Source organism: Hyperoodon ampullatus (genome assembly GCF_949752795.1).
Source record: "Hyperoodon ampullatus genome assembly, chromosome: 9".
In the NCBI taxonomy this organism is placed as follows: domain Eukaryota; kingdom Metazoa; phylum Chordata; class Mammalia; order Artiodactyla; family Ziphiidae; genus Hyperoodon; species Hyperoodon ampullatus.
Genome location: NC_136922.1, coordinates 41,928,107 through 41,953,230, shown reverse-complemented (window position 1 = coordinate 41,953,230; position 25,124 = coordinate 41,928,107). Strand labels below are relative to the sequence as shown.

At 36.7% G+C, this 25,124-nt stretch overlaps 1 protein-coding gene across 7 annotated transcripts in view; it reads right to left on the bottom strand.

The window, feature by feature from the left end:
• ETV1 (ETS variant transcription factor 1) overlaps window positions 1-25,124 on the bottom strand; it is a gene marked incomplete at both ends in the record, with an annotated part of 92,656 nt that overhangs the window by 6,091 nt on the left and 61,441 nt on the right. For 6 of the 7 annotated variants that reach the window (XM_079711037.1, XM_079711039.1, XM_079711038.1 and 3 more), the window contains 3 exons: window positions 5,079-5,248; window positions 8,544-8,612; window positions 10,210-10,278. In XM_079711037.1, the coding sequence (XP_079567163.1) occupies window positions 5,079-5,248; window positions 8,544-8,612; window positions 10,210-10,278 (308 nt within the window). The remainder of the gene's footprint in view (window positions 1-5,078; window positions 5,249-8,543; window positions 8,613-10,209; window positions 10,279-25,124) is intronic. The other variant, XM_079711040.1, reaches the window with a different exon arrangement.

The window sequence follows — 25,124 nt, the reverse complement described above, 5'->3', positions numbered from 1 at the left end:
TTCCACTTTTGCTTCATCTGAGCAGAAATTGCAGCTGCCATGCATACCTAAGTAACCCTGAGAGCATTTTTAAATAGGGTTAGAGTTTTCCTTCATGTTCACAGAATTCCAAGTTGTTGCTACGTGTAATATACTAAAACAGAATGCTTTGCAAAGAGATCATTCTGTCTCTCTCTACTTCATTAGCAAAAACCTTTCCCTAGGGTTTTTTTCTTTCTCTTTTAAAAATACTGATCCTTGCTATTTTCTCTCTCACTAATTTCTACTTCCTGAATGAAGATACAATGTAATTTAGTCACATATATCAGTATATTTTTTAAGAGCAGAGAGATGTAATGTCACAGGGACGTGACTATATGTCAAAACAGAGTCACCGTGACAGGTACACCTTAAAGTTCCAAAGATAAACTTCTTTTTAATGTAAATGTTCTAAGCAATAGCAAAATGGGCAGATGGCAATAAGAAGTGAAAGCAATAATTTCTAAATAAAATGTCTTTTAAAAAGCTAACAATGGACATCAGTGAATCTTTAATAGACATGACAACTGAACAGCCTGCAAAACTGGAGGGGATGTGAAAATAAATTATTAGTATCTCCTGAAACGGAACAACAGTTTCTGAACACTTACGCATTTGTAAGTGATACTTTTCTAGAGGCTCACCAGGAGACACCTAGAAAGTAAAATACCTGCAACAAACTTCAAGACAACACAGTGGAAGTCTTTGGGGAGAGAAAGATGTTTTTTTAATACCATAAGCAGAGTTTGACTTTTATGATGCCAGTTAATTCTCAGCACCATGGGTATCAGTAGACATTTTAAAACAATCAAATTTATTCTTAGAGCTGTTTCAATATCACATTCATTATAAAGTTGAGGGGAATGGGACATACTCATATGCCTGGGAGATGCAGACAAGTTGTGCAAGATGAAGGAATAAGATACAGAAATCTGTTGTACAGCACTGTTCCTACAGTTAAAGATACTGGATTGAACGTGTAAAAATTTGATAAGAAGATAGATCCCATGTTGTGTTCCTATCATGATAAAAATTTTTTAAAAGATTGAAACTTGGGCTTCCCTGGTGGCACAGTCGTTGCGAGTCCGCCTGCCGATGCAGGGGACACAGGTTCGTGCCCCGGTCCGGGAAGATCCCACGTGCTGCGGAGCGGCTGGGCCCATGGCCGCTGAGCCTGCACGTCCGGAGCCTGTGCTCCGCAACGGGAGAGGCCACAACAGTGAGAGGCCCGCGTACCACAAAAAACAAAACAAAACAAAACAAAAGATTGAAACTTAAAATTAACAGATAATATAAATAATTTCCAGGATAGGTTAGACCATCCAACAACTAAGAAAGTCCGTTCAGCCCTCACATATGACCCATCAATCACCACTATATCCAGCGCCACTAAAAGCCAAGGTACCAAACGTAAAACAGATAGCTAGTGGGAAGCAGCCGCATAGCACAGGGAGATAAGCTCAGTGCTTTGTGACCACCTAGAGGGGCGGGATAGGGAGGGTGGGAGGGAGACGCAAGAGGGAGGAGATATGGGGATATATGTATACATATAGCTGATTCACTTTGTTACACAGCAGAAACTAACACACCATTGTAAAGCAATTATACTCCAATAAAGATGTTTAAAAAAACCCACCAAGGTACCATTTTCAACATGGAGTGGGTACGATGGTGGCAATACTTCCAGTAACTTCCTTTTAACACTCCTTCAAAAGAAAACTTTGGCTGTTAATGAGGAGAGTGAAAAGATCTCTATAGCACTCTAGCATTTACCCTTATTACCAAATGAATTAAACAGGAAAACGCAATCGTTCAATTATTATTCAATTTATTTTTAAAAATCAAGCTTGAATATGCAACAGTAAACCTAGAAACCACAATCAGGGCCTGGCTATCAGACTTCTCGATAACTCTTCAGCTCAACAAGCTTGAATATTATCAGAAGACTTCTCCTCTGCATCCTACAGATGCTTCACTATGTCAGTAACTGTTCCCTGGAACAATTCCCCAGAACCCATGATGAATTAAAAAATAACATCTCGTTTTCTCAAATATCTCAAAAAGAGAGATGTTAAAGATTATGTGCTTGCTAAAGTTATCCAAACACACTGAGCAGATAATCAGCGCAAAACTGCAGTCTCACTCAGTATCATTTTAAACCACAAGAGGAAATACAAAAAGTGGAACTCATGAGTAATTCCAACAAGGATGGCTTCAGAGCCACCTTTCATGAGCTGTGCTGTCACAGACCCTCAATTAACTGCTGTGTAGTTGAAAGAAGAGGGTGACCGTGGGCCACAGAGACTAAAGAAATTTCACAAACATTTTCCAAAGAAGAAATTTAAACATAAGCAGCACAGTCATTGCCTGATGGAAGCAATTGTAGCAGTGAGCAATGCAGCAATCAGAAATGGAATGTTTCATTTTGAACAAAGGGCCTTAGGAGACATTGAGTGCTTATTGCACAATTGCCAGGGAGTTAGGCTGACTCTGAATTCCCCTGTCCTTTTTTACTTTCTGAGTCTGATACAGAAAAGGTGTCTAAATGTTGGTTTGTTGTATGGAACAGAAGTAATTGTATTCCTTCCCGGCATTAAAAAAAAAAAAAACACAGAAACTCACAATTTGATGTAACTTAATGGGTCCCCTGGTCAAGTCTCCTATTCTACTTGTTCAAACATGATCAGCTTAAAAATCAACAATTGCTATATAAAGAACTTAATCATGTGCCTAAGTATTTTTACACTTCTGAGTGGATCAATAATCACTGACATAATTCAGTCATTTCCCCTATCTTAACAGATAGATGGCAAAAATAAAAATTGTTTCTGCTCACTTTATTTTAATCACAGATGGACGGAAGTAATTGATATAAATCCCTGTTGAATGTCCTCAGTTCTAGCATGAACCAACTCTTGCAGAGATTATTAACATCTTTCATGAGGTGAAGAGCACACATTCCCATCATGTTAAAGGGCTTTCAAATTACTTTACGCTAAGTGTTTCTAGTCTCAATTTTTAGTGCTTCACATTTTTGCGGTTCTTTCACTTATATCATTTAAGTACACCTACATAAAAAATGAATTTCTTTTGACAGCCAAATTAAGTTTTAGATGCAGTACAAAATTCAAACAGCCAAACATTTAGCCTATACTCAGTAATGGATACTTTGAATTTCTGATTTAACTTGAACCCTCAAATGCTACCAGCGTATTGATGTAACCCGGAGTACACTTAATTGTGCTAACTATCTCCTCTGATTTCATACTTTATTTAATACATATTCCAATCGGATAATCTCTTAAATCTTAATAAGTAATGTCACCTTATCTTCTGGATATCAAATTAGGACACGTTATCTGATTATGATTAAATACATGGTCTCATAGAGCAGAAAATGCAAGATGTATAGGCCCATTAGCCTAGTCTAGGTTGTAGATGTCTAGTCTACGTGAAACTAATCACTTTGAGTTAAAAAATAGCTGGATATCTCTCTCTGAATTTTTTGACTTTTCTGAGGTGTTTAGATCCTATAGCCAATATGATAAGTCATAGGCATGTTAGCTAAAAGTCTTCCATTGCTTTCTCAGCTAATGTAAACTGAAGTCAATTTTAACAGCAGCAGAGAAAGCATCTTTAATAAGACACAAACATTTCATATAAAAGTCACCTTTCTTTTGAGGTCCAAAATGCTATTCGGTAGGTTATGTTGTAATAATAATAGTAGGCTTGGGACTTCCCTGGTGGTCCAGTGGTAAGGAATCTTCTTGCCAATGAAGGGGACGCGGGTTCGGTCCCTGGTTGGGGAACTAAGATCCCACATGCCGTGGGGCAACTAAGCCCGTGTGCCACAACTATTGAGCTCATGCACCTCAACGAGAGAGAGAAAACCTGCATGCCACAACTAGAGAGAAACCCGAGCACAGCAACGGAGAGACCGCACCGTAATGAAAAGATCCTGCATGCCTCAACCAAAAAAAGAAAGAAAAAAGTAGGCTTAAGCCTAAAGTTAGTCCTGGGAAGAATAAAAATTGAACTGAGAGGTTTTTCAGGAAAACACTCCATTGGTATGTGCATGGGGGAGGGCTGGAGGAAGTAAGACAGCTGAACAGAATGAAAGGAGTTCCATTTACCTGTATTATCTCTATCCAGAGTCTTCTTAGGTATGGTGACATTTTAAACTTTATTCCTACCTTCCAAAGGAGCGTACACAGCCCAGCTGACTCAAAACAGGTGTCACCAATAATCAAAGGGAAACAATGGTCGTACAGGTCTGTGTCTCCTAAGAAACACTTAAGGAGTAAGAATTTCCCACTGTGGCCCTTGTGTGCCTTTATCGCCCACAGCTATGTCTCCCCTACACCCTCTTACACATGACTTTGTTCTCTAAATGTTCTTCTCTAACCCTCTTGACAAAAATCAAGACTGTCCAAATAATAACTGCTAATTCTCAAGAACAATTCCTCCATACCCAAAACTAGTTGAACTTTGATAGACATCTCCTCTCTTCCTCAAAGACCACCAAACATGCCCAACTTAGATGCACCTTTAGAGACTTCCCAAGCCCTGCTCTCTTGAATAAAGGATTATGCTAATAATCTGGTTGATTTCCTTCAATTTCTGTAGGACGGCATTCAACTGGAAAAAGCCTGCAACATATTCATGTCTTATTTTAAATATATTCCTGCTTTTTTTTTTTTGGCCCACCTTTTTTTTTTTTTTTTTTTTTTTTTTTGTGGTACGCGGGCCTCTCACTGCTGTGGCCTCCCCCGCTGCGGAGCACAGGCTCCGGACGCGCAGGCTCAGCAGCCATGGCCCACGGGCCCAGCCGCTCCGCGGCATATGGGATCCTCCCAGACCGGGGCACGAACCCGTATCCCCTGCATCGGCAGGCGGACTCTCAACCACTGCGCCACCAGGGAGGCTGGCCCACCTTTTAATTCAAAATGTTTCCCTATAGTTTTAAAATTAAAAAATACTTCTTTGGCATATTAATCAAGTATATGTTTCCTTATATTAAAACGTATCTGATCTTCCTAACTAGAATCTACTAAACTCACCTCTTCAGGCTCAATCAATTTAAATTCCATGCCTCTCCCAGTCCAGGCAATGAAATGGGAATTTGAAGGGTCGTCCAGAAGAGCTACCAAAAACTGCCAGAGCTGAAGTGATCCCCGCCGCTGGTACGTGGGTCCTTCCCGATACATTCCTGGCTCTTGTTTTATATCTCCTAAATTAAAAAACATTTTAAGTTTCTATGATTAGCAATGATATTTACATAAAATTTATATTAAACCAATCACTAAAATGGTTACACCACAACCAATTTAAGGGTTTCTATGAAATATACTGTTACCATTAAATAGGGATTTAAAATAGGTAAAAGGGTGAATATCACCCAGGAATCTACAAATTTACACAACTGTATATATAAAGGTCACTATAAACGTACAAAGGGCAGAATAAATCCATGGATGTCATTTACTTATAAAAATGCTGTATAACTTTTTTTTCTTTAGATACTATTTTAAAAACTATAGTATCCGATCATACTTCTTTCCTTCATTGTTAATGCCATTACTTACTGCTCTAAGTAACAATGCAGAGGGAGTAATCAGTTTTAAGCTCTGTGCATTTTATTTGCACAAATTAAATTTTGCAATTTGTAAATACCTCATTGACCTGCACATGACAAACTAGTGAAAATTTTAATGCAAATACTTCAAAGCAAAGTTAATAGCATCTTAGACTCTGAGTTAAGTAAAAACTAGGACAATGTCATGGGTAATTCAGGGCATTCTGGATTACTGGTATACCATCTTTCTTCCACACCTTCACTGGCACTCTGCTTTCTCAACTGGCAGCAAATGAAAATTCTCTCATTTTTCCTAGTCTCTTGTTTGTATTGCACTTATTTGAGTTTAGCTTGCTATTCTTTTTCTAAAAGTCCAATTTTATAATGTTTATACACACACAAAAAAGAATACACCAGAGTTTTCTGTTATCTATATTTGTAAACAAGAAAGGTTTGTGCTACATTTATTTGTTATTCATACAAAGTGTAAAAAACTCTATTAAATAGATTACAGCAGCAAAGGTGTTAGTTTCCAATTCTTTGGAATATCTGGCCAGATATTTTGATTTTACCAAAAAACAAACAAACCAAAAAAAAAAAACCACAACTCAGTTTCATGACTACTGATTATTTACTTCTATCTCCAGCAAACTGTCTCAAAAATATGTGGAATGGGCTTCCCTGGTGGCGCAGTGGTTAAGAGTCTGCCTGCCGATGCAGGGGACACGGGCTCGTGCCCCGGTCCGGGAGGATCCCGCATGCCGCGGAGCAGCTGGGCACGTGAGCCATGGCCACTGGGCCTGCGTGTCTGGAGCCTGTGCTCCGCAGCTGGAGAGGCCACAACAGTGAGAGGCCCATGTACCGCAAAAAAAAAAAAAAAGTGGAATTAGTCACATTGGGGATTGAATGTCTAGGGCCCTACAAGCATATCACTATTAATGCATGACTTTCTCTCCTTCACGAAAAAAACAATTGAGGGCTTCCCTGGTGGCGCAGTGGTTGAGAGTCTGCCTGCCGATGCAGGGGACACGGGTTCGTGCCCCGGTCCGGGAAGATCCCACATGCCGCAGAGCGGCTGGGCCTGTGAGCCATGGCCGCTGAGCCTGCACGTCCGGAGCCTGTGCTCCGCAACGGGAGAGGCCACAACAGTGAGAGGCCCGCGTACCTAAACCAAAATAAATTCACTCAACAGCTGCTAAAAATCATTATGTTGTTTTGGTCTAAGCTAGAAAATATAGAAGTGTCTCTTCATACTGATTTCAATGACAGGTTTATTTATCTCAGTTTTTCCTTCTGAGATTTAGGAATTTTCATGGGGGTAACTGAGAAATTATGCAGATAGAGTGAAACACTGTCAGATTCAGATTTTCTAACTTTTAGATTGCTTCTGCCTATAAATGCGACTGATCATACTGGCCTTGTACAATGAAAAAATAACCCTTTGTTCTTCTTTCTTCTTGTTCTCTATTCCTTATAAAATGTAAGCCCAATACTATCTTCCCAAAAATATTTTCTTAGTATAAAATTGAGGAGTATTTAAAAGCCAAAGGGAAAAAATAATCAAGACAGTTAGCTTCCCCAAACATGTAAGTGACTTAGACTTTGCCCTGTTAGATTATATCATAATCCAGTCTACAGTTTTGAGCTATTTTCCTTCCTTACATGCCCATACTAATTATCGCAATTTCTTAAAATGTTAAGCTCACTAAGCATGAAAGAAACTGATGAAGGTCATGCCAAAAAGTAGACTTTATGCTTTATCTCAAGAGATTTTAAGGATTTTGATGCTCTGCGAATGATGCTAAAGAAAATAACACAGATCACACCTCTGAAACTCAAAGGTTAAAAGTAACATCTATTATAGAGTAAGGCTGAAAAAGTGATCCCTATTGGAGTTTAACCCTGTGACCTTGGCATGAATTTAGCAATGTAAAGGGAGGCTAAGGAAACAGATCTTCCCAAGACTTATATCACCCCTTCTGAAAAGTCTACGTGTAGCGAAAGCCTGGGGAACACAGTAGACTTCAAGCAACTAATTAGAGACTGAGAAGCAATCTGCACATACACTTTGCTGTTTAAATAATGACAATTAAAAGCTCCTGAGAGGTACCCAGGCCATTACAGCCATGATCCCCAAAGTTTGTGCAATCAGCTAATCAGAGGGCCCCTGCTCATTTCCTGTTAAACAATCAAAGCAGGAAATATGGAGACCACTCTGAAGAACCACTAAGTCAATCAACTGTTCACTTTTTACCCAAGCCTCTGTGTAGATGCTGACTGCTGCCACGTTTGTCAAGAAAAGAAGATTCTAACTTGACACCCCTTTCTAACGTGTGGGGGGGTGATATTTTCATTTTCATTGCCACAGCAAATGATATTAAAAGAGTGATGCTTTCCTAACTCCATCTGAAGCAATTACAAAGTAATGTCACATTAGTAACGAACATCTTCCCAGGGGAAAAACAAAAAAGGAAGACTCACAATCACTAACTAAATGGGCAGCTGTATTGCTCCTGTGTTCCATAATGCATCTTTTCGTGAACAATAAAAGGCAAGAGCCTGCATTAGTCATCCATGCATCCACAGTAGCATGCTTTCTCCTCTGCTTTGTTAATTACGGGATCAGCTCTCAATAAATCTCGAGCAACAAGCTGCATGTTCTCAGCCAGGCAATGGAAAGGGTCCTCTTATTCTACATAAAGCTCAGCAAGAATGATACTCTGTCTAACTCTAAAAATGGGATCTGTCACAGGACAAAAGCAAAAAGCTTCTTAATGGGCAAAGGAAAGGGAATTTATAAGAGGCAAAGTTTAGTGAGACTTGAGTGCGTCGTAGGTGATGGGCATAAAAATCGTTAAGTAGCGTTGTTGACTGCTTTCAGGAGAGGCGAAGGTGATCTCTCCACACCCTCTTACAGAAATCAAAACTTGATACACAATGAAAAACCTACCATCGAATTTCTCTGGGACAACACAGGTGTCATCATAAAACTGCCTGGGGCCCTTTTCAAACATGCAGCCTGTGGGGGGAAATGAAATACATTTATTCATGACAGAAATAACACTCACAAATAAAATCAAAATATAACCATTAACACAAAAACGGAGGTAGAAAAGGACTCTTCTACTTTTCCACTCCGTGACCTTGGACACATTATTTAACCTCTGTGCCTCAGTCTCCTCATCTATAAAATGGGAATGATAATAAAGTATCTACCTTATAGGGTTGTTGTGAGGATTAAATGATTTAATATATGCAACTTTAGAACACTGCCTAGCACATGGTAATACATGAGAGTTAACAATTTATATTATTACTAACCGAAGCATAGAGCTTACATAAACACTGGCAAAGCTGGGATGTATAACGTATCATTTCCTTTTCCATTTTCTTCCAAGTTTTGTTATTCAACCAGATGAGAGGGAAATCAGAGTGAATTACTGCCATGTACCTTGCATTATGACCCTGATGAACTGAAACAGGTATGGTTTTACCCCCTTACTTCTTTGGAGAAATATTTAGCTAGGTTAACTTTCTCATGTTTTCATCTTCAATAGCCAAGGCAGTTAAAAAAAACTTTCCCTTTTTGCTGTAACATAACTAAGTCCATAGGAAAAATGCAAAATAAATTGACAGCTTTTCACAATCATTTTCTCCCCCAAATATCCTTGACTGTGGGACCTTCAATTAATTGCTGTTATCTTTCATGACCAGGAAGAAATTTCCCATAGTTTAGTCACAGTTTTATTTCTCAAAAGTATTGGTCTCTGTGGTAGGTACATAATATTAAAAATAGCAACAATAATTATATTGCATTTGTGCAAAATTTTTGGTCTCATATTTTCTGGATTTACCATCTCATAATACTATCCTTTAAACATGGGGATTTACTTCTATTAATGTTATTTAAACAAAACAACCAATATTGGACTCAACCTAGAAGGATGGATCTAAGTCATTCACTGAAGATACATAGTGTTGACATCAAGGACCATGCATATAATTCCAGAAATACTTTAAAGGGGAGTCTATCCAGATAAAATCATCTTCACTCATTACTTTGCAGGTATCATGCCCATTAGAACAAAACTTTCCCGCCACGTTTACCATAACACATCCACAACAGAAAACTCCTTTTCTAAGTCTCTTATGTGAAAGTCCATTCTTAACAATTACTTGTCCCAAAATGTAAAATCTAGGATATTTAAAGGTGAATGTATTTAAATCAACGGTGCTTTATTTCAAAACAGTGACTTAGGTCTCTAAAGCAAAACTGAAAATTCCTCAAAGATACATTTCAGTAGAAAGCAGTAAGGTAAGGTGATCTTATAAAAGCACATGTTCTCTTTCAAAAGGATGTAGTTGCTGGCAAAAAAGAACAGAGAAGTCCACTTTTCAGCTGTTTATATGCACATGACTCATGTTAACAACCAAATATAAGAGATCATGACCTGAAAAATCTTCCTTTTACTTTAAAAAGAAAAGTTTTAAAATAATGGTTTAGTGGACATAAGTGATTTTCCCCATGTGTAATATAATGATAATCTGACAGCATCCTTAGGATGTCCAATTATGTTGACAGGTATTTACAAGAATTTCAATAGTGGAAAACTTAACTTCTGTTCTGCTGGGATGAGCCAGGAAGCCTTCTTGCCTCATATAAATGGAGTGGCAGCTAGGCACTTCTGCAAGAGGAAACAACATCGGTCAAAGATGTCTGGAGCTGAAAATGTGCTGTTATCAGTGGACAGAGTGCAGAAAGGAAAAGTAACAGAAACTGACACGAGTCTCTTGAGGGGAACTTGTCAACACATAGTTAACATTTCAGGCAGGTCCCACACAAGAAACGTAAGGATGAGACGCATGCCATGGTGGATACTGATTCTCCTGAACAGGCAGGTGAATTCAAAGTTTTACCCACACCAACCTTACTAAAGTAAAGGTGGCTCTACCAGCAACCCTGCATAAATGCTACTGTGTCCTCAAACAGTGTCATGAGTTAAAAAATATTTCAGGACATGTATGGAATAACTTTGTATACTCAATGTCATCCAAAGCAAAGATCAATAAAAGACTCATTCATAGTTTATTTCATGAACACTGGCTAGAAATTATTATGAGAAGACGAAATTGTTACATCTCTTAAAATTACTCCAGCCTAGTAAGGTGACTGCTCTTTTTTCTTCAGTTAGAAACATGACTGGCTTTTCATTTTGTTAAGCTCACAGGTCAGATCCAAAAACAGTGAGGCTATAAAAGAGAAATCCAACAACTTCTGAGCAAACACCATTGTTACCTTAAGAGTGAGGCCTTGCCTGTGTGACCAAGTTAACTCATCCCTGAGAAAATAAAACTTGGTTAATGGTTAAGCTTGAGTCATAGTGATGGTTGTGTATCTAATGTGTTTAGTAGCTTTCGATATGGAGAAAAGGAAAGATATATTAGATTAAGAGACAAAAGATTAAAATTCAAGTCCTTCACTTACTACTAATAAAGCTACATGACTTTAGATAAGCCATTTTGTGTCTAAGTTTATATAAAACAAAGGGTTGGGTGAGATGTTATCTGAGTCTTTTATTGTCCCTAGTTATTTAACTCTGAATATAGAAGTTCACTCACATAACCAGAGGTCTATTCATGGTGAAGAGAGTGAAGTTTCAACCTCAAGACCCTCTACTTGCAAGAGCCCTACTGAAATCCTATGCCTAATTTTGTATATGTCATTTCCTTTTCTTTCTCTTTCAGAGGGTTCCCCAAATTTTATAAGTTTTAGGTACCAAAAACCTGGGCCCAACCCTACATATAACATATATAGGTTCCACAGGAATATATACACGTGATTAAGTTGATTCTATCTTCTGTATGTATTACTTAAGTTTTTAAAACAACATGTACAAAAATAAATGTATAAAAGATATATGACGAGTGTCCTATTTAATATAAGAATACATCTTCCTTTCCACCACTTGTAGTAAGCCCTTAACTTCTGAACAAGTAATAACATTTAAATGAATGGGAATCCAATGGCCCTTATCTCTCTTTAACTATCCATCTATAGACTTTCATGCTGTAATAGATAATGAGCACTATTTAGCCCAGATGTCATTCTTTCTTGGTCTGGAATGTTCCATTTTTAAAGTCTACCTGATGTTCTAAAATTTTTTCTAGTGATAAATATCAACCAAAATATGAGATATTATTTCACAGAAAAAAAGCTTATCTTATGTGGTTTTAGTCAAAAATAGCTTAATGGCGATCCCTAATAGCAGTAATATTGAAAAGTATGTGGCAATCAATGGCTTACACGCCGAAAATACTGTAAAACTCATTTTCAAACACTTTATTACACTGCGCTTTCTTTCTATAAAGTATTATGTAGTATATAATTCTGACCCTACAGGGTTAAACTGTGCTTTCTGATATCAGTGCTTACAATAGGGTTGCAGTGGAGTTGATCTTCTGGGTTAACAAATGATTAGCAATGCATTTTATCCCAACTCTTTAACCGATGGTACTTCAAATTAATTTTTAATGTTATTTTGATTTATTACCAAGGCGTAAGTTCCCTCAGGCAGCTGGGCCTGGAAGGGAGAGTGTTAATGACTCTGCCATCAGCTCCCCAGCTGCTTAGAGGCAAGCATTTTGTTGTACCAATGTTGACACCCTGCCACAAAATACTTTTACTGACTGCTGCCCAGCTGGAGTGTGGCTGTAAAAACAGCTGGCTGGCTCTGGAGGCAGCTAGGAAATGTATAGGTTAAACTCTATTATATATTAAGTGTGACTAAATGTAGTTTCCTCCCCAAAGGGGGAGAAAAAGCGGAAGAAAGAAAATGCAAGCGTTTCTGAAAAACCCACTATTCAAAGTTGAAGGGTCGGCTTATAAAAGTGCCCTAACATCATATGAAATAATCAAAATCCTGGAAAACTAGACATTTGACATCAAAGGTAGGATTTGATGGATAATTTCACTAATACTCATGTCTATTGAACTAGCTGATTTATTGGTTTTTGTTGTACTTACTCTGTAATATTATTCATAAATTCTACTTATTTTTCTATGATATTTAAAGTATACTGATTTAAAATTCATCATAAATTAATGACATAAAATATGGCTAATGCCAGAAACTCCATTACATTTCCAAAGGCTCAACTTGTGGTCTAAGTTCTAAACAAAAAAGCACTGAACAGCAATTTAGAAAAAAATGCATACATGAGAATATATTTGTGATTATGCCAGTTCTTAATACTATTTATTACACCCCAGAGTAAATAAAATTAACATCTAGCTCTTGAAATTGAGACACTTGGCCAGCATTGTTTAAGTCCAGTCTATCTTTAAAATCGGTGTCCTCTATATGGTCCAGAGAAGCCTGAAAAAAATATGGCTAAGAGAAGTTTATTCCCCTAAAGTAACTAAAGTCATGTTATCCTAAAGTGATATCAGTTAATTTATGACCATCAGAGTGGGTCAGACTCTAATCAAATTGTAGAAACATTTCCAAAGTGATTATTCAATCAAATGACTAACATGGTTAATTAGGAGCCATAAACATTGCTCTGAAGTTCATCAAAGTAATGACTTGCCCAGAAAAATTACTGCTAATTAAATTGCCTGCTGCTTTCATTTCTACCTTATCTAATAAAAAATCCAACCAATGAAGTTTGGCATTACATTTTAACTTTTGCTAAATGCTCAACTCAGATCCAAACTAGCTAAGTGGCGACTTCAAAGGGAAATGTTTTGTAGCAGGGAATGGAGGCATTTCATACGTATTCGTTTATGTTTATCCATGAAATAAAACTTACATAATTCAGTGACAATAATAAGCTGCAGTTTATCCTATTCACAAACGTTAAGATGAGAGCATATTTACACTGTCTTAATATGCATCCATAATTATCATCTTAGGATCATTAGTACGGCAGTGATTACAAACATTCGCCTTGTCATCTAAGAGACCTGGTTTTGAATCTCAGTTCTGATATTTTATGGGAGTATAACATTTTGTTAGTTATTTAACACCTCTTAACTCTCAACCTCCACATCTGTAAAATGGGAATAACGGTGATTTCCTTCAAAGGGTTTTTGGAAGACCATATGGAGTAGGCCACGGTCAACATTCTGCCCACTTTCTGCTAACACTGAGGATTCAATATAAGGTACTTATTATTATTATTATTATTATTATTATTATTTTTTTTTTTTTTTTTGCAGTACACGGGCCTCTCACTGTTGTGGCCTCTCCCGTTGCGGAGCACAGGCTCCAGACGCACAGGCCCAGTGGCCATGGCTCACGGGCCCAGCCGCTCCACGGCATGTGGGATCTTCCCGGACCGGGGCACGAACCCGTGTCCCCTGCATTGGCAGGTGGACTCTCAACCACTGCACCACCAGGGAAGCCCCTAAGGTACTTATTATTAACAGAATCTATTTTTAAGTCAACCTCACAAGTATTTAAACTGTGTGAATCACTGTACTTAAAACCAGAAATAATTACATATCAAAATTACTTTTGTAACTTAATTTGCTATTCTTAAATCATGTATCTATTGAGATGGTTGACATTGCTTATTCGTGGACTTATTCAGTAGTATTCTTCATAAATCTATTAACCTATGATATTTAAAATATATTGATTTTAAATTCATTATAAATTTATGATTTATAAGGTTTAAGTGAGAAGCTCCATTATATTTTCAGAATATTTGGAGGTACCTCTTTTGAGCTTCTTTTTACAGTATTACTCCCTGATATTTGATGCTAAATGGCTTTAGTCTAAAAAGTTTTAAATTCAATCTGTAAATTGAATTATGTATATTTAATTTAGGGTAAAGGATTTTTTTTTATTATTTGGAAACTTATGGATCAAAGAGCTCTTCAGCATAACCTTAGGACGGGGCCAAATCAGCTTGCAGAAACTAAACTGCCTATAATTTGTCACAGATGAGTTTATGGTGATGAAAGCTGATCTAATATGCTGCAAAAATTCAAAGCAGCAAAGCACTGTTGTCATTTTAATGCGCTAGTCATAGTCACTGTGGCAGAAGTTAAGAAGACGTAAACTAACACACTAAACTACCTGATTTGATTAGTCTTCACCTTTAGTAACGCAGTTAAAATTTCCTTTAAATTAAGATAAGCAAGTATGAAACTAAAAAGCTGTTTCTTGACTTGCATTTTAAAACTGTCTTGGGAAACATAATACTGATTCGGGAAGCTTTACCAAAGGTCTGCCCACAAAGTGCAGTTTTGAATTTGCTAGGCACTTTTCTGATTTGCATATGCGTTGCCCCATAGTATGGGATGATGTTTCTTCTTCAGGGCATGGTTTGCCTAAAGTTTCTAGGAGCTGTAACAGGCCGGATCAGAGAGAAACTATTTGCCACAGTTGTATGAGACATCCCTATAACTTGTTGAAATTGTTTGTTATCAAATAGTGTACAAAGCTGAAAACACTTCAGATTGTAAACTCTAAATAAGGGGGGAAAAGCACCTTGCTTTCATTTGATGCTTCTAGTTAAATTCCTGGAGAAACAACCAGTGTGATAACTTAATTAAGCATTCAAATCTCTGAGAGTAAATGAGAAATCCCAGTAAAATAGACATAAGTTCGATGTTGTATTTTAATGTGATTTTTCTTTCATGTGAGTGTGCACTGCAGAGATGGATTGATGACACACTTAACTAACTCCTTGAGGAAGTGATGTAACAAGATCAAGTCCACCTAAGCTTGTTTATGGTATAATGATGATGGTGGAAATTAAAACTCCAGGGCCAAAATGTGTGTGTCAACATACATCTGAAATTAACAGGTACTTGGTGAGAAATGTGCTTGTGTGTGTGTGTACTTCAGTGTAAACACAGGAGTTTAAACAAGTTTTCAAAGACATTTATTTATCATCTAAACAAATACTGAGCTGTACCAAGAACTAATGGCATCAATCTCATTCAAGAAAGAAGAGCATTATGACAGATGTTGCCTAAGTTTTGTCTTTCTTAAACTTAAGTTTTTTGTTTTTTCTCATTTCCTGGCAAACTCAGTTTAATGTTTAAAATCCAAAGGTTTTCCAGAGTGCATAAATAAATGAGCTTCATAAAGATGTATTTAAATGCACAGGTCTTCACATACATACTAGTGTAGCATCCTTGTACTCTGCATTTCCACTTGCCACATGAAGAGATTTTGTGTAGCTAATCAAGAAAATATATTTTGTAAAGTGTTCTAAAAAGGATGCTAACCTGAGGATTTTTTTTACATCCATACAATCTATTTATAGAACAAACCTGAAAGTAATTAACTCTAAAAAATAAGGCCCAGTATTAATATGTCTGAATTCAAGTGTGAAGGCTTTAAGTCAAGTTTTATAAGATCTATTTGTTGTCAGTCACAAAAGCTCTATATAACAACTTAGTCACTGACTCATGTGAAGAAGGTAGAAAAGTTGGAGGTGGCTGAAATCTTAAGAGAGTGATGCATTTGGTATTACTTCATTCACACTTAGATGGGAGCTTTGTCATTAGGATTTTTAGTAAACTGTGTATAAGTAATGTAAAATCTGCAGAGATATTTCTTTTGCCACAGATCAGATGTACTAAATCTACTGTTGACAGACTTTGAGGACAGAAACAGAACTATGTCAGTCTTTGTATGCCTAGAATAGTGCTTGCAAAACCTTAAAAAAGAAAAAAAAAAGTAACACAGTTATCTGCATTCAGATGCTTTTAAAACTTAAAGGCTACATAACCTAAAATAACAGCATAGAATTTTACCTAAGAAACCACAAACTTCTCTTGTAAGCATCTGGGTTATTTTTCTTTTCTTTTCTTTTCTTTTTTTTTTTTTTGCAGGGGACAGTATCCTACACAAATAACCACCACATTCAAAGAGGATTAGCTTATGGTGATCTAGTTGGCTCACAGTTTTACAAGTTTTACAAGCCTGTGGAGGTCTCAGTAAGTTAGAGTTGAAAATAAAGTTGAAATGATAGGAAACACAATTGCACAAAATAAGCACAATTTTAACTCTGACTACTTATTAGATATTATTGCACTCTGACAATTAACGGAAGTTTAAAAAAATATATGAGAAAAGATGCCATTAGTTGCCAAAACAGGCCACAAAAAAAATTCTGAAGTGGGGGAATTTTTCATGATGAGCTTCAATACTGAATCGCTCCCTTTCTGGAACCTACACAATTTGAAACAAATACATCATGAATTGCTTTGTCCTCTCACTCATTTCTCCTTGGATCACCTCAATATTCAGATGATTTAGTTTCCTTGCTTTAAACACGAATGACACTAGCAGTAAGTTCAGTATGATTGTTTCACTACGTCAGAAACAGCATAATTGTACACTATCTTGTTGGCTATGCACAATATGATTGTTTTAACATAAGAATATGTCTCTTATTTTGTCTTATCCTTTAGCACCAACGTGTATTTATAAATATTAGAAATAATAGTGGCACCTCATTCAAGAACTAGCAACAGTCTGAGGAAACCTCTAGAAGTTAAGATAAAATCCTATCAACAGAAATCCTTATTCTAATTGCCTGGACCCCTAACACTATATTAGCAATTTTACAAACATAGTCATATTTAATCCTTACAAAAACACAAAAGGTATAGGAATTATTTTCCCCTTTCCATGAATGAGGAAACTGAGGACAAAAGAGGTAACAAAACATGCTCAAAATGACATTAGTAGTAAATAGGTAACAGGTCCAGGATTCAGTATAATGTTTCCAGTGTCATACCAAGTGGGTGGTTTTATTTTTTAATGCTAAGAATAACAAAAACATGTGGATAAAAACAGTGAACTGTGAGGGCCCACACACTGAAAAGAAGGGTTAGCAGAATGGAATGTTCAAAGATACTTTTCTAAACTTAAGAGAAGAGTAAATAAATCATAATGATATATGCGTGTCATTCTTTCAGTTTTGCCTTGCTTTGTTTTTCACATGTTTTTGAACAGCTATCTTTGTAAAATTTTCAAGACTGTATTAGAAGCAATTAAATAGAAAATTTACACACATGTACACACATGATAAAAACAATAATCTAATCTGAAAAAAATTCCTTGAAAAGATTTCAATTAAGTTATGCCTATGTTAGGTAAAAATATTTTATGAAATAAAAAGTCTCCCTTTCCTCTAAACTATTAAATAGTTAAGTCACTTAAGTATAGAGATCCTTTAAGTGTAAAATATTCTATAACAATATTCTAAACCTAAACATATATACTCAGATATATACTTGTAAAAGATAAATATTTATCTTCCCTCTCTTGTTCACATTTATGAAACACACACACAGAGGGAGAAATCCAAATGCGCATCCTTAAACTGTCTCATTTAATTGCAAATCTTAGTTGCACATATGAAAACAGTTGTATGTTCATCTCACCCACTCGCAATAAGCAGTTCTGGGCCTAAGCATCCTGGTTGTTTTCTTTAAAAAGAAACTAAAAATCCCACACTAAAAAAGTACACCCCCCTCCCCATTCTAATTCCCTTTTTTCATGCTAGTTCAACTCACAAGCAGATTATCTCTCCCTTCCCCCTTTCCTGCCTGTAAAATCCAAGTTAGACAAACACTGTGTGGCTGAAATGACATATTTGAATGGAATTCAGACCCACCAGTTCCTGTTTATGTTTCTGATTTGAGAATGTTGTCTTCTCATTCACTATACATTAGGAACACTGCAAGGCCATAAAGTGTCAGGTTACATGCAGGCAGGACCAATGAGCATTAATCATTACTTCCAGTCAACTGGCAAAAGCAGCAGCTGATGGAACACTATACCCTTCAGCTCTGTATAAATGGACATTCCAGAGAGTAAAGAGTGCGTGTGTGTGTGTGTGTGTGTGTGTGTGTGTGTGTGTGTGTGTGTTTCCTTTCAGTCTCCATTTTATGAATGAAACTCCAGGCTCTATAGAGTCCATTCATGTAAGAGAAATGCTTACAGGGCTCTGCCCCTAGGGATCAATCAGTCATGGGTAAAACTGATATGATTGGTTTAAGACAGCCTTCAGCCTTCCATTACTGACTTAAAATACAGTCCCTGTCCATTTGACCTGTGTTAATGCATAAAGAGTAAATCCAGACCATAGTCTCAATTCTCAAATCAAATCACTAGCCAATGCCACTTACTGTAACTGTAGATTTAGAGCATACTGAAGTATTTCTTAGAAAAACTGATAGAGTGGACCAAAGTACTGTTTGGGGAGATTTGCTATTTTCACCCAGAACTGAATGAGGAAAACTCATACGAGATCTGCTAAGCAATATAAAGCAAAGTCAAATTGTGAGCTCTATTATAATAACAAAATCAATTAGGAAGGCATCACTGTCACTTTTCACAATTTAAGCACCTAAAAATCAGAGATTAAGTGATCTACTAGTCCACAAATCACACACTGAGAAAAAGAAAAGTATATTTGGATGCTAGAGAAACAGGTAAGATGTTAATTTTTTCTGAAGGATCAATAGCTCATTCCTTTAAATTCCCAAGTGATTCTCCACTTGAAATTCTTGGAGCAATGGTTTCAAAGTTAGGAGGGAAAAAAATCAGCTGCCATGTTTTAGGAGAAAATGTGGCCATAAGCAAATGATGCTTAGTAATGGAGTAGGGCCAAGGCTTGGCCTTTGGGAGTGTTAAACATCGGGTACAAAAAGCCAAAGTTCATGGAGCCATAATCATTGCTGTGCTGGAAATTACTAAAGATGGTAATGCTTAAAAATACCTAGAATTTTTAGGAGGGAAGAAAACTATTTATGAGCAATTATGGGAATGATTTGAAAAGAGTCAGTCCAATACCAAACACTGTTAAAACATATAATGGGTTTTATCAGCCATCTGTAACTTGGTCCTTGACTCCAGAGGGAAGAAAATACTTTTCTCTTCCAGTGACCTGAAGCCATTTTGGGAAATGGTTGCAGTCAACAATCCCTGAATATATCTCTAACTGATTTCTCATAGGATCTTTGCTATGCCTATAGAAGAAGGAATGAGGAGAAACATGAAAAATACATGGTCTTTGGTTTTAAACGTGTGCACGATTTTCTACTATGGCGTTATAATTTATCTTCCAATTTCTAAGATCTGGCTAATAAAGTGATAGAGAATAAATCAAGTTACCACCATATTTAACTTTAAACTAAAATTAAAATACTTGACACAGCCAGGAGGGGAGATAATAAGGAATCCTATAATCTATCATCCAGAGAAAACATGGAACAGAGAAAGACCACTGAAGAGTCAACGTACATTCAATTATTAATTCTTAAATAACATTCTCTTTTCTTGGCTTTAAAAAATTTCAGTATTCTTTTAAGAATTAGTTTTTAAGGTGGTTCAAAGATATGCGAGTAAAAGTGATGAAGTAAAGCTTAATATTTCTAAATGTTTTTATTTCATATTTTAAAAAATTAAAGTTATAATTATCAGTCATGGGGCCTTCCATTTCAGAAATGAAGAAGCTAGTTTATGGCAAGCCTGGAAGTTCAAAATAAATATCACTAGCCTTTACTTCTCTTCTCTCTGTTCCATCCAACTTTAATGAGCATTTTTCAACAGTTTCCTTTTGTCATCACTGCATTCCTTGTATTTCTTGAACAATATTTTTGGTTGTTTACTTATGTATAACTCAATTGTTCAGAAAACATATAAGAACATTTATTATAAAATATATATGAGGTTAGTTTCCCTAAAATATATATCCCCTCTGAAAAAATAATAAATAATAAAATAAATAAAAAATAATAAAAAATCATTAAAAAATAATATATCCTGATGACAGAATTTCTGAGCTATTACTACAGTAGTAGTAGTAACAATCATAATAGTAACATTTAGAAATAAATGTACTGAGTACATTTTGCCTACTGAATTTTGGCGTTTTTTGGTTTTTGTTTTTTTGTAATTTTGTGCAAGGTGAGCCAGTTGATTGAGGCCCTGACAAATCATCTCCAAACACATAAAGCACTATTTACTCATATTTCTATGTGGCTGCAGAAAACAATTATGTTTTTCTTGCTCTATTATCTACTGATTTCATCCTATAACTTTAACCTTAAAACCATATTCTAAATTCTGCAACGGGAATCCCAAGCAATGCTCACTAAGAGCAGCATTAGGAATTACTTCACTATTTTCTCTGCTATTTAAGATGAGTACCCATCAACGCAGCAAAACACAGAATAACATTTACAACATAAAAATCCTCCCTCGGGGGCTTCCCTGGTGGTGCAGTGGTTGAGAATCTGCCTGCCGATGCAGGGGACATGGGTTCGAGCCCTGGTCTGGGAAGATCCCACACGCCACGGAGCAACTGGGCCGGTGAGCCACAACTACTGAGCCTGCGCGTCTGGAGCCTGTGCTCCGCAACAAGAGGGGCCGCGACAGTGAGAGGCCCGTGCACCGCGATGAAGAGTGGCCCCCGCTTGCCACAACTAGAGAAAGCCCTCGCACAGAAACGAAGACCCAACACAGCCAAAAATAAATAAATAAATAAATAAATAAATTTATTAGAAAAAAAAAATCTTCTCTCGCCATTTCAGAAACGCAAAACTATTTAACTCTTATGACTACAGTGCCAGCTTGGACCTATGTGAGTACCAGATATATTTGTCAGCTCTCACAGATGAAAGTTAAACGTATTCCTAGTTTTAACATATTTAACATGAGCTAAGTATTGTGCATTTATTTTATCATTTCTCTGCCTACATATTATTTTTCTACATGCTAAGTACAGATGATTACTCTCTAAATTTGAAGGCTTGTCTATTGGCCTTCACCAAAGTCCTAAGGTGATGAAGTATATGGAGAACTTGGGAAGGGTTACTAGGATTTAAAAATGAAAGATAGAAAAGGCCCGTCTTATTTTTCCAAATGTAAGCTTTCCTTATATGTTCTTTTGTTTTTAAATTTTTTGGCCATGCCACGCAGTATGTGGGATCTTAGTTCCCCAACCAGGGATCGAACCCTCGCCCTCTGCAGTGGAAGCGTGGAATTCCAACCACTGGACCGCCAGGGAAGTCCCGTATCTGTTTTAGATACCGCAGTCCTTCATAAGTTTTCTGCTGAAAAATAGATTCAGCTGACAAAAGTTTGAAAATGACTCTTATAGTTAAATTTTAAGCCATCAAGCTATCAAGTGTTTTAACAAAGGGTGAAGTCCAATAAGAAAGAAGGCTCAGACAAACTCAAAGTTTATAAAATCAATCAAAGAATTTTAGAGCTGGCTAGGCCATCAGTTTGATACTTTTCCTTCTAATTACTGTTCAGCCTTTTCCAGAAGAACTATCAGGAAAAGTTACTTCTCTGACAATCTCAATTTTTGATAATGTTTATGGTGTATTTTTAAAAAGGAAATAGAACACATTTTAATCTGAAATATCATTTGAAGTTTTATATTTTCCTATCTTACAACAGTGAGCACCTAACAGTTAGAATAAAATCTGGGGGCTGTCTAATGTGAAACAAATACCCCCAACTTAGGAAAAGCACACCTTAAGTTTTAATACAAATGCTTTCTTTGCCCTGGGTCACATAGAGCTTTTAAAAGACATAGGCAAGGGCTTCCCTGGTGGCGCAGTGGTTGAGAGTCCGCCTGTCGATTCAGGGGACACAGGTTCGTGCCCCGGTCAGGGAAGATCCCACATGCCGCGGAGCGGCTGGGCCCGTGAGCCATGGCCGCTGAGCCTGCGTGTCCAGAGCCTGTGCTCCGCAACGGGAGAGGCCACAACAGTGAGAGGCCCGCGTACCGCAAAAAAAAAGAAAAAAAAAAAAAGACATAGGCAAATACTCATTCTAAGAATTAGAGAAAAGAATAAATAATATATCTAACAAATTGTGGATTAAAGTACTTTATTTTGGACAATTATATAGAAAGATAGGTTGTGGACTGTGCACTAAACTAAGAATAAGAAAACCTTGGTTCTGGTTTTGGCTGTTTCACAAAACACCTTTGTAACTGATGGTAAGTTAACTTGAATGAGCCTCGGACATTTTATCTGTACAATAGGGCGTAAAGAAGGAATGTGAATTCGGTGATACCCCAGAGCTTTCATGAGTTTAAAGATTTATGACTCTATGAAACAGCTATTTGTGTCAATTTCCCAACTGAAAATAATGCTAACATTTACTACCACGTAAATGCGACATGCCTCCAAACTGAAAGAAGGCCTCATCAGTACCAGGACTCATGGCCCTAAAAAACACAATTAAAAAATACAGAAACTTTTTCTTCAGAAAACATGACGTCAGCTTTCTCCTCTACCCTCTCCAACTACTTCCTCCTCTCCTGAAGCTCCAAGCACATGCTTTCCCCCTTTTTCTTATTTCAGAAACCTTATTCTGTCCCTGAAAGTTCTCTGTCCCCTCTTCTTTCCCAGCTCCTAGCTTAAACTGCTGCATCACAGGGCTGGAAGGTATCTTTTAAACTAATTAAAGTAATAGAATAGGCGCTGAGTGTTAAAAAACACCTTATTAATGTATCACCCCCTCCAATCAACTCCTAGGTTAAGATTTTTAAGACACCCCAAAATGCAAAGGAACGTAATAACATTAAATGATGGGACTGCAAGAACAGTGCAGGGATGAACCTGAAACCCGACAAGGAGCATATTCATTCTCCTCCCTCTCTAAGGCAGTCCTGGAAACAAACGAATAGAAAGTCAGGTTTGCAATGAATGAGACTATGTCATCCTTAACTTAGCATTCTTTTCACTTATAGGACTGATGTGATTAATTTGGACACTTTTTTTCTTTAACTCTAAATTGGTTGATACTATAAAATATAATACGTACTCTGTCTGATTAGGAAAGCAGTACGTAAGCCCTATTGAAAGACAAAGCACTTTACAGACAAAATAAATATTGCCTATAATAGCACCACGCATATATAACCATAGTATTTCTGTCCTGAGTCTTATTTTTCATGAGTCGGGCTTTACACTTATAATTTTTTTTACTCAATAGTCTCATTTCACTAAATATTTTTTAAAACCTGACTTCTAATGGCTGCATAATATTTCTGTTATTGATAGCCATAACTTACATTACCATTCAATTACTCTGTAATATTCCTCCCCCCCTAAACATTCATCCTGCATCTCCCCTTCCTTAAGATAATTTTCTGAGAGTGAAAATACCTACTAATCAAAGCACATGAACATTGTGTGCTGATATTTTCTTGAGTCAAACTTTAGTTTCATGTGCCCACCACCCTCCTAAAAATTACTACCCGAAGCTGTCCAAAACCAAAACCAAAACAAAAGACGAATCAACGAACACATACAACTCTAATAAAATATGTTGTGAGTATCTAAAATATTTACCTCATTGGGCATTTTGAATCTGCAAAACCTCATATGCAAGCATGAAAATGGGAAAATAGCCACGATTTTATGAAGATGGAGCATTGCATCCATATGAAGCGCACAATGCTTATTCAATGCTTTTTACATGGTCACTTGGTCATAGGGGCAAAAGAGAGGAATCAGGTTGGATTCAAGAAAAACCAACCAACCAACAAAAAACCTGTGTCCTGCTTTATGCAGCACTATTAGGCTAGAGAAACAGAGGAGAAAAACAACAATAATAGATGCAATTGGACTGCTGAGAACTTAATATCATATAATCATGATCACACTGTACTGGTTCACCAAATTGGCCCTAAATATCAATTTTTTTTTATCTCCTCAGTGTCTTCTGATCCAAGATTTGTCCCTTTTCCTGAATAAAAATTTCTACTCTACTAACATAATATTTTGCAATTTTTTAGCTTAAATACTCAGCAGTTGAAATTGCATTCCTGTAATTATAATTATAAGTAATAGACCTTCCATTTCCCATATCATAATTAATGTCAGGCTTTATTAGAGCATAATCATGCTACCTTTTCACTTACAAAGCTTCTTTTATTTTCACAACATTTATGTTATATTGAATTAAGCAATAACGAGTTCTAGAGGCCTTCTTAAAGGACAACCTTTGGATCACAGATGCTGAGTAAATGGACTATGAAACGTTTTTTGCATTGTCTTTAAATCACATGAAGTATTTTCTAATGTGCTACTTGTTCAACATCAATAAGTGAACAAAGAACTTAATGATTCAGTGATAAATACATTAGATTTCCTAAAAAGGTTATTTAATATTCTGTCAGCAAGGATGAAAGAACTAATGACAACAAAACAAAACATCTGGAGATCGTACTTGTTGACGGCAATGTATGACGTATACAGATGCGTCAACTTAATTGCAGCAATTTGGTGGCCAGTAAAACATATTTTGAAACACACAGGTTAATTTTTCATCTGCCCTGGTTACACAGTAACTACAGTTCTTTAGACCACATCCATCCAGAAGATACAACTTTACTATTTAACTATTCAAGCAAAACTGAAGTGTATCTTAATGGCAATACTGAAATTAGAATTCAAAGATGTTGTCCAACTTTAGCAATTTGAAATATAATTTACAGGGGAGAAAGTAACATAAATTAACAGCTTCTC